This window comes from Carya illinoinensis, chromosome 1, assembly GCF_018687715.1.
Source record: "Carya illinoinensis cultivar Pawnee chromosome 1, C.illinoinensisPawnee_v1, whole genome shotgun sequence".
NCBI lineage: Eukaryota > Viridiplantae > Streptophyta > Magnoliopsida > Fagales > Juglandaceae > Carya > Carya illinoinensis.
This window is the reverse complement of record NC_056752.1, coordinates 46,956,322-46,967,143: the sequence shown is the minus strand read 5'-3', so window position 1 is coordinate 46,967,143 and position 10,822 is coordinate 46,956,322. Positions and strand designations below refer to the sequence as shown.

At 33.6% G+C, this 10,822-nt stretch overlaps 1 protein-coding gene across 1 annotated transcript; it reads left to right on the top strand.

The window, feature by feature from the left end:
• Positions 1-2,646, top strand: LOC122278231. The gene is made up of 6 exons (XM_043088383.1): positions 1-189; positions 437-592; positions 1,253-1,333; positions 1,423-1,548; positions 1,710-1,805; positions 2,284-2,646. The coding sequence occupies exons 1-6, from the start codon at positions 78-80 to the stop codon at positions 2,358-2,360; spliced, it is 648 nt and encodes a 215-aa protein (XP_042944317.1). The 5' UTR covers positions 1-77; the 3' UTR covers positions 2,361-2,646.
• The last annotated feature ends 8,176 nt before the right edge of the window (positions 2,647-10,822 follow it).

The following is a 10,822-nucleotide window of genomic DNA, read 5'->3' as shown; positions in this document are numbered from 1 at the left end:
CTCATGCCAATTCCATTAAATACACAAAACACCTCCGACGGGGCGGTCTCTTCTCTGTGTCCGTGACTTTGTGAGAGATGGCTTCCAGGAATGGCACCAAAGTCATAATCTTTCTTGGAGTTCTTCTAGTCTTGCAACCCCGGATTGCTCTGAGCGACTGCTTATCCCCTCTGCTCTCTCCTGCCTTAGGTTTGTTGTCGATCTTGAACTCTCTTATCTCCTACTTGCTTTACCATTTATCTCTTCGGCCTCTGGGCTCATGATTAAACTCATATTTACTACAAACGCCACTCCCTTTGTTTGTTATGGGTTATCGTTGCGTTTCCACAAAAAGGTCTTCCTTGATTTTCCTATCTTTCTGACTATGGGATGGGATTGGGAGCCATTTTCTCATACTGATGATTTTTTTTTTTTTTGGTTTTCTCGGTGACCACAGATAATGTGTGCAAAGATGTGGAATGTGGAAAAGGAACTTGCAAACCGTCAATTAATAGTACTTTCTTGTTCGAATGTGAATGCGCCCTTGGGTGGAAGCAGACTCTTTCTGGCCATGATGATCACCTAAAGTTTCTTCCTTGCGTGGTTCCCAACTGTAAGAGTCTCTCTCTCTCTCTCAAATCCAATGGAAGCTATTTTCTTTCAATGACTTGAACTCCGCTGCCACCATGAATTTTTTTATGAATTGCTTTATTTTTGTATCGAAATCTGAAGAAAGCCCAGCCCGCTATTGTGTTTACTGATTTGGCAGCTATAGCTCGATAAATTGGTAGTCCTCGCGGTGTTTGTTGCTTGTTAATAACAAGAAGACCAGATGGAATAACAAACAGGGCATAACTAATGATATCAAGATTACGTATGATAAATAATTTAGTCAATGACATTTAACATAAGTAGGTAATGCATGTCAATTGCAGCCTAATCTTTTCTCAGAGACCCGTGTCATGCGGAGTTGTGTCCCACTTACTTCGAAAGGACGAAAACTTGTATAAATATGATGTCCATATCTCACCTAAGCCAAGATTAATGCTTTGTTATTTAAGTTGAAAAATAGCCTTAAGATTTGGTTTTGGGATTTCTTATTAACTCCTGAGGCTTTTTCTTTATAAAAAGTATTCCTATGCCCTAACAGAAAGTTTCTAATAAAATTTAGGTATCATTCTCTTTCATTTTTAAAGAAAATAAAGGTTTGAGCTTGTTTAATTATAGTTAGACAAATTCATAATCATGCTGATAGCTTCTGGATTGTTTTTAGGTACACTCAATTCCTCCTGCAAGAAAGCCCCCCCACCTGTTCAGCAGAAAGCAAGCAAAGCTAATGAGTCAATATTTGATCGTAATACGCTATACTTTCACCTTGATTGCTACTGTTGCAACATTTTTATATTATTATAATTGAGCCATTTTGTTATTTTGAACTTATAGCCTGCCGCTGGACCGACTGTGGAGGTGGCGTCTGCAACAAGACATCAATTTTCACATATAGTTGTGATTGTGCAGAGGGCTATTATAATCTCCTCAATGTTACTGCCTTGCCATGTTACGAAGAATGTAAGAGCAGAGATCTATAAGTTTCTATATAAAGTCGAAGTAATTATGCTCAAATGGATAGGTTAGCTGTCTAGAGATGAATTAAGATTGCTGGTACATTATTTGTAGATCGTGTATACAGAAGGTAATTCCTGACCTGAGTTATAATATTTGTATTTTAGGTGCAATTGGAATGGAGTGTGCAAACCTTGGAATTTCAACGTCAAACAAATCTACATCTCCCACATCAGCGTTGACTAACAATGACGGTAGCCAAGGTGAGGAGGCTTGAAACTCAAGCTGCATGTAATACATAGTAATACCTTATCCTAAGCTGTTCTTCTCCTTCTGTTGGAGCTAAAAGGACAAAGAAGCTCTTCTGAATCCCTTGTTATCTTAGAAATTTACCATCCCAAGGTAGTGATTAAGGCTCAGCTTTGAGTATCTCAAATTAGATCATCTGTGAATAGCAGTTAAATAGTTTATGAATAATTATGAATAGTAGTGTTCCCAAACATACTAACTGATTACTAGCTGAGTATCTCAAATTAGATCATTGTGAATAGCAGTTAAATAGTTTATGAATAATTATGAATAGTAGTGTTCTCAAACATACTAACTGATTACAAAAGTAACCTACACCAATGTCTTCTCACTACATCACCATTTAACAATTTGCATACAATTGAGCCATTCGAGCTATTGAGACTGATCTGCCTTGTCTTGACCCTGTTTGGCCTGTTTTCTCTTTTACAGCCACATCAATTCTACAAGGAAATTCTCTTTGGTTGATGATCCTGACGATGATGGTAGCTATGGTTAAGTGGAAATAAGATAACTTTAAGCATATTCACAAGGTTTCTTGCCCTGCATTCCACTTATGTTTAGATCTCGTTATCATGCATGAATTTTGTTTTCCAGTTGAGGTCTGCCGCATGCTCTTGCTGGTCGGTGTATTTGTATGTGTGTAGAAATAAATTACAACGTAAATTCAGGGAGGAGTCTATTGAGTAGCTATTACTTGGAATTTATATATATGTATTCAGGTCTTATTCATAATTTCTGTACATTAACTATGAATAGCTATTACTGCATTATGCTTGTTGGCTTTCTTGAACATGATTTAATGATTTTATTAGTTGAATGATCTCATTGCAGCGCTAAAATGCTTTCAGGGTTCAGTACTAGTACCACATATCAACTTGCTTTTAATAGAACAGCAGCAAAGTTTCTTTCAGGGTTTGGCATTTAGATAGCTTCTACGCGATAAAGAAACGACAATTTAAAAGCACAAGCACTAAAGCAAACCAAGCTTGCCCCAGAATTTTAAGCAACGTAGGGAGGGGAGGCTCATAAATTACTGGAAATACCCTTGGCAACAGGAGTGGTCTGTTCGACACTTCTCAGGCATGCCCAGTAATGCTGTATTAGAGTCACTAGCAGGCAATACAAATTATATTGGTTCTGTTTATCTTACAGTTACCCAGTCGAGATTTCTGGGCCGATCTTGCAACAGTTTTTAGCCCATAAGGAGAGTGCGTTTCACTCTGGTCTTATAACAATGTTTGGGTGGGTGGTCCAGGGCGCCCAAAATTCAGTTGATGTAATTGTTTTTCGATGCCGTACATGGAAATTATAATGATAAGAGAGAAAATAGTGAATAAAAATATTGTAAAATTAAATGATTATTTAAATATTATTTTTGTTTTAAAATTTAAAATAACATTATTAATTTATTATTTTATTTAAGAATTTGAAAAAATTATAATAATTAGATAAAAAGAATTTAAAATTTAAAATTTAAAAGTATTATATTTGAATAACATTTTAAATTAAAATATGTAAACGGCAATGTTATATACAGTAGTGGAATTATAAATGCCGTGCAATCGCTTTGAAAAAGAGGGTTCACGATTAAAAAGTTAATTTTTTTTCATGTGGATTTCATATTAATTTATTTTTTTTAAAATAATTGCACGTCTTTTGCATAATTACGATTGTAAATATCATTTTTCATATGTAAAATGATTTGAAAACAGTTATAATGATAATGCGAACTGACAATGCACGAACTACTTGATAAGGGCAAGTTGGACTGTTGAATGGATATTGGGTTTCGGTTTGGCATTTTGCTTCTAATATTTGGTTTGGCAATTGGACATCTTTGATTAGGATTGATAATTGGATTATTCTGTTCATTTCCCTGATAACAAGTTTTTTTTTTTTTTTTAATTTCCACTAAATATAGAAAAATCGTTTATTAAAAAAAGAATTCATAGCTTAACATTAAATACATTATATCATTTCAAAATATAAAATATATTTAGAAGAGGAAAAAAAAAAAAACAAACAAGTTTTTGAGACTCCGACTCGCACTCTGAGAAATGTCAAATCAGCCAGGCAAAAATTCACCAATCAGTCGCTCAACAAAACCCTCGAAAAAGTTTGTGCCTTAGCCTAATCACTCACTCCCTCTCTCTCTCTTCCCCATAAGGTTGATAAGCTAAGGCCGTCCCGTCTCATTAATATAAATTACAAATTCCCACTCTCTTGCACCCACACCTACCGACCCCCCTCCATAGTATGGCGACACTACATGGACGGCGACGTCCCATTTTATAGGCCCTAAGGGCTAAGACCATGATCACTACATAATTTTGTGGCCAACATGCACCACTCCATCCTTTGATTGATAGATATTTCCATGGACACAGCCATCGTTCTCTTCCCAGCTTTCATTACTTCTACTCTTGGCAATTAGGGGTGTAAGAAAAAATCTGACAAATCAGAAAATCGGCCCGGACCAAATTGGACTGGATCGGTTGTGCTGGTTTTGAAACAGTTCGGTCCGGAATCGATTTTCATAAATGAAAAACCGATTAGAACTGGTCCGATTTCGGTTTCGGTTTCAGTTAGTTTTGGACCGGACCGGACCGGTATTATTTATATATTAATATTATATATAATATATTTTATATTATATATAATTTTTAATCACATAAAAAATAATCACATATATACTAATACTAATATTCTAATATAGATTATAGTTATACTCATACTAATATAGTTATACTAAATCATCAAAATTAACACTAACATATAGCTATACTAATAGTCTAGTATTAATACTATTATATTGTCTAATATATTATATAGCTATAACTAATACTAATATATATATACTAATACTAATCGTCTAATATAGGATTATAGCAGATTTTTTTTTACACTAGATTTCTTATTTTAGTTTTTATTTTATAGCAGTTTTTTATATAGTGAATTTTGTTTATATAACAGATTTTATTTATAAAGCAGATTTTTTATATCATAATTTTTTACATAGCAGATTTATTTTTTTATAAACCAGATTTTTGATAGCAGAATTTTTTTACAAAGCAGATTTTTGTAAATGGTAAACAGAATTTTTTAAATCAGTTTTTTCTTTTAAACAGAATTTTTATAAAAAATTTATATTTTATTAAAACTGGAAAACCGGACTAAATCGGACCGGAAACTAGTAAAACTAAAATACCGGTTTAGGAGGAAAATCGGTGCGTAATTGATTTTGAAAAATGTAAAACCGGTGCCTACCGATTCGGTCCCAAATTTTATATAAAACCGGATCGAACCGGACCGATTACACTCCTATTGGCAACAAAGAACAAACTGCTTTTTGAGTCTCTCTCTGTGTCTGTGATTATTTGTTTTGAATTTCGAGTGTGAATTATTGCTGCGCTTTGCCTCTTTCTTTCTTGCCTCTGTGTTCTTTTAATGTCTCGAAGTGCGTTTCCCTCCAAAAGCCTTCCTTTTGGTTTCAGGTCTCTCTAGCAAAGGACCATTTCTGGTGCGTCCTCTATAAGCTTGCTGTGCTTTCTTTATGCAATAGGAGGAGCCCACATAGTTTTATTACTTACCCCTACCCGTTCTTTATCTATCTTCTCCCTCTTTACTTTTTCAACACCTTCTACCTTTGTCTTTTCTTAGCTTCACTTTATTTAAAAAAAAAAAAAACATAATAAAATATTTTCGTATAATCCTTTCTTTCGACATTCGTCCTCGTATACAGACAGTGATGTGCCACTTTAGGATCTTTGTTGCAGTGAATTTTGCGAAACACGGATCCACGGTCTTTGGAAATTGTAGCTACATATCTATGTTTCTACTCGGTTTTAACGAAGAGAAATAAGCTTTAAGAAAACATAATATAATAGATAATTGATCGTCACTATATACCCAAAGCTGTTCATCCGAATTTCAGATTGATTGAGTATTCGGGTGTATTCAGTTTGAAACTCAAATTTTAAATTTAGACCGGATTTTAACTTGGGTATATCTGATTATGACCCGATCTAAAATCTGGATGCATCCCAATTTTTTAAAATCTGAAAAATCGATTCTAGGTATTACTCTAATTTCTTCTTCTTCTTCTTTTTTCTTTTTTTTTTTTTTAACTTAAGTTACAGTCGCGGACTCGCTGGTGTCACACTAGACCATCGGAGTACAGATTGTGGATATTACAATGATCCTATTCTTCTTATATATTTTTTTTTTAACTTACAGCTGCATGATCCTGTTCTTCTTCTATTTATTTTTTTTTTAAACTTACAGCTGCCGGTGTGCTACACTAGACCATCGGAGCACAGATTGAGGGCCACCGACACTCCAAGCAGAAAACTACTGGAAGAAACCTCCACCGCCGCATGTCTTCCACACCCACGACGTTCCTGCACCCACAATACAGAAATCTCTATTTTTAAGCATGAAAACAGAACAAAACGTTAACATACATCCAGCAGAGCCCAACCACTGGAAACCGCCAGGGTAGTGCTTCGTTCTGCTACATCGAAACCAAAATACTTCTACCTGAAAAACCAGCAGCCACTGCATCTTGGAAGCCACCGTACGTCCAGCAGCCCTCCACGTTTCCTTCCTCAGCCGCAGATAATGCCGGTCATCACTTCTCCCTTTTCAGGTCGTCACCGCCAGCAAAAGACGCCGGGGAACGAGCCTTCACCGTCTGACGCCGATCAGTTGAAGGTCAGCACCTTCGCAGCAACCCCCCCAAACCGCGAACGTTGCATGGTATACGTATCTCTCTCTCTCTCTCTCTCTCTCTCTCTCTCTCTCTCTCTCTCTCTCTCTCTCTCTCTCTCTCTCTCTCTCTCTCGTGTCGTTCCACTGCCCTCACTCAGTGATCATCATTGGAGTCTGGGACGTTAGGTCCTTAAGTTACTACTTAACCTAGGTTCTGTTGCCCCTCAGTTAAGTGAATTTTAAAAGAATCCAGATATTGGGTTTAAACCCGGGTTCCGGGTTTAAAATCCGGAACCCGGTCCGGGTTCACCCGGGTTTTAAAAATGCGGGTTTCCAAGTTCGAGCCAAAACCCATAACCGGACACCCAGTTATTCGAGTTCCAGTCCGGATGAACAGTCCTATATATACCAATGGGTAATTCATCACCCTATTTATAAATAAAAATAATAAATATTTAGATCTGATTTGAATTCAAATATAAAATAAGATAAGATAGTTTTAGATAAAAAATAATAATAAATAAATAAATTATTATTATTATTTTAAAATTTTAAAAAGTTAAATTATTTATTATATTTTGTATGAAAATTAAAAAAAAATTATAATGATGAGATAAGATGAGATAGGGTGAGATCACTTTTCAATCTAAATCAGGCTTTAGTGTAAGAAATAACCATTAGAATTTTTCTTTAGATAAAGCCCTCTCAAATAGATCAGTCGCTCACCGCTCAAGAATATTTCTATTTTTTTAAATATTCTAATAAAAAATTATATAAAATAAATTTATATATTAACTTGATTGAATTTGATACGTTAAATTATAAAATTTTTTTATTATAAATTAAATATAATGATTACTATTATATTAAATTTATTTTTCTATAATTTATTTGTATTTATAGTAAGTCTTGTTATTTTCCTCTTTCTTAATGAGAAATTTTATTTGTAATCTTAGTGTGCAGTCTCATTGATGAATGGGATAAAAGGCAAAAAAAACTATATTTTAAAAAAGATATTACTGTAATTTTAATTTTTGTTTTAAATATAACTATATGAGTTTGCACGAGCAGTTTCCATTTAAAAATTGTACGCAGACTAACTTTTCTCAAATATAGATGCATCTCCCCGAAACACTATATATGTGCCCTTAGCTTTTGGAACCTCCACCTTAAGTAGCAAGCGTATGTGAGGAGTCCAGTTTATTTTTATTGGTTTTTTTTGCTGTTTTGGAGATTGAATTAGGGTTGCCTTTGATCTCTATCCACCTTTCGAAAATACATTAGTGTCTTATTTTGTTTAGAAATGACTTTTGTTTAATACTACTGAAACGATACGGTACTAATTGGAGTCCTCGATGTGTATTTTCTTATTGTGAAACTTGCAATGAGACTGAACCGGCCTGCATTTATTTTGTCCACTTTCCTATTTATTTTCATGGTGGCTCGCTTCGAAAATTAGCTTGTTAATTTCTTCCAAAGATGTTGCAATCCCTAGTTCAGGGTGAGTCGGAGTCGACCCACGGTGCACTTCATTTCTTAGTTATGATGAAAAATAAACCAATCGTATTTATCTAAGATACCTGCATGATTACAATATTGATGAATTGGGTTGGTTTTATTTTACAGTTATCATCATTGTCAAGGTTGAATAGCTCAACTAAATGTTTCAATTCATCTGCAAATCCTAATTGCATGTAATGGTACTATTTGTTGGCGGTGCTGTCGCCCACTAATTTGTCCCGATCATACACCTAAGGAAAAAAGGAAGGCGATTGTCTGTCTTTTTCCCGATTTAACTCCGATGCATTACATGCAAAAGAAGAAACAAACCCAGATCATCTGGAGGCCGGAATGATGCAAACTAATTGAATTAATTGGCCGGCACAACTTTTTTTTTTTTTTTTTTTTGTGATTTTTGTTCGAAGAATGATGTACAAGATGATATCTATCAAGGAATCATATATGTACACGACATGACAGAAAGAAAGTTGGCCCTTAGTTATCGTATAGTTTTGGCAATTATCTAGTCATGTCAAAGGGCATGTTTAGACTCACATCATCATGATGAATGTGGAGGTTATTTAGTCATGTATATAGGAAGTCGTTGATTATGAAATATGGTGGTGCGTGCATGTCTGTGTGATGTTGGTGGTAGTAATCAAAGATTCCCCTAAAACCAATGTTGAAATTTGAGGATATTGGGGGATGTATGCTACAGTGGTTAGCGTGGAATTTGGATTCAGTATCTTCAATTAGTAGGGCAGAATGCGATCATGATGGATCCATACGTAAAAAGATGTTTTAAACGTGGTATTCTTTGAAGCAGGTTCAGTGGCTCTTATATCACCTCATCGCCCTCCAAGTTGGTGGAGGCTTTAATCTTCTATTTAATGATCGTCTTCCTTTGCATGCCCTTAGCTAGTTAATGAAATCTCTCTCTCTCTCCCCGACCAATTCCAGAGTAATCGATCAACTTTCTTGGCTTGCTCGAATCTAGTTCTATCCAAATAATTCTGTCATCCAGTTTTGAATCTTCAGCCATTCTTCTTGAAGCTTAATCAGGATATGTGAATGACGTATATATATCCCTGAAATAAATTGCAACATTAATCATATATATAGGCCATAAATTAATAGGCTGCATGTGACCAAATTAAAGAGAATGCTAATCGGAGTGCAATTTAAATTTACTAAGAGCATCCCCATTGACTAAACCATACTCCAACTTTAGCTAAAATTTAGCTAATATGCCTATTAAAAGTCCCACATTGAATTAACCATTGGTATGTAAATTTGGTTATGGCTAGTTACACTAACCTACAGTAACTTAGTCAAATGAATATTATTATTTCTCACTCCTTTGTGAATACATTTTGTATATATTTTAATGCTAGAGACAATCTTCCAAAAGTCATTAAGGGAGCTATTCAAATTGATCAAGCAGGTTTACAAGTTATATAACATTGATAACACGATTTATACAATTTTTTTATTACTTAGACTTGCTTTGACTGCAGGTGTTGTTAAGCATGCAATTTGTGTTTTTGATTTGACGTGTGTTCTTTGTATATTATGATTAGTGGTTTCTTTTATTTGTGTTATTACATTTCACTTTGATACCAGATTTTAGGTTCTAGGATTATATATAATCTCATGTATCTACTTGTAATTACGGTTTTCTTTCACTATAAGTGAGAGTATTCAATAAAATTAGGATACTGTTATCTTTTAAAAAAAAAGTTAGTTTAAATTGGGAGATGGATTTTTATGTCTTTTAATATATAGATTGTTGAAAATATTGAAAAAATATATATTTAAGAAATAAATAATAAATTAAATAAGTAGATAAAAAAATTTTAAAAATAATATTACTTTATTATTATAAAGAGTGAGATGATTCATCTAGATCAAATTTTGAGTAATTAGTTAAAAATTAAAAAAATGGCATATTAGTTAAATTTGTCTAAAATTTTACCGAAATCAAATGAGAAGGGTTCTCGAGAGGGTACTACACGTAGTATATGAGTTTTAGAGGCCGTTTGGATTGAGAAACTCTCTCAATCCATCTAATCTCATCTCATTTTATCATTACAACTTTCCTAAATTTTCACATAAATTATAATAAACAATTCAAAATTTTCAAACTAAAAATAATAATATATAATATAAAAAAAATATTCTAACAATATTCTATTTATCTTTTATCTAAAATCATCACATCTCATCTCACTATCCAAGCAATCTCTTAATGATGAAAATGAAGATCCACATCATGTCCCACTAACCCATGCATCCCCATCCCCCCACCGCTTTTAGGTTGTATTTATATATTGAACTGAGCTCAATTTTTTATGAATAGTAGTGAATTGAGATGATAGAGTAAGTTCTTTGGGGTTCATCTAAGATGTATTTGGATGTTAAGATGAGTTTAATTCTATTTATGGGAAGTTAAAAAAGGTACAGGGCCCACCAATGATTATAATGTTGTTGTAATGATTGAATAATTAATTTATTAAATCATTTATTAATAAATAGTATAAATCAATCATAAATTACTTCAATGAAAAAAAATTAAAACAAAATAATAAACAAAATATTTCCCGTGTTATAAAAAAAAAAAAATTACTCCAAATTTATAAAAAAAAAATAAAATAATTACCAATAAAATTACAACAGTATCATGCCCATATTTTTTTCTATTATCTAATTAGCAGCAAAAAAATGCATGTAATACAGAAGAAAAAAAATTTTGAGTCAC

What these genes read in the sequence shown, in the direction of transcription:
- LOC122278231 (XM_043088383.1), top strand. Translation starts at nt 78, where the DNA reads ATGGCTTCCAGGAATGGCACCAAAGTCATAATCTTTCTTGGAGTTCTT. An exon ending in TCCTTGCGTGGTTCCCAACT is followed by an intron (nt 593 to 1,252) that starts GTAAGAGTCTCT and finishes GATTGTTTTTAG; the next exon opens with GTACACTCAATTCCTCCTGC. An exon ending in TAATGAGTCAATATTTGATC is followed by an intron (nt 1,334 to 1,422) that starts GTAATACGCTAT and finishes TTGAACTTATAG; the next exon opens with CCTGCCGCTGGACCGACTGT.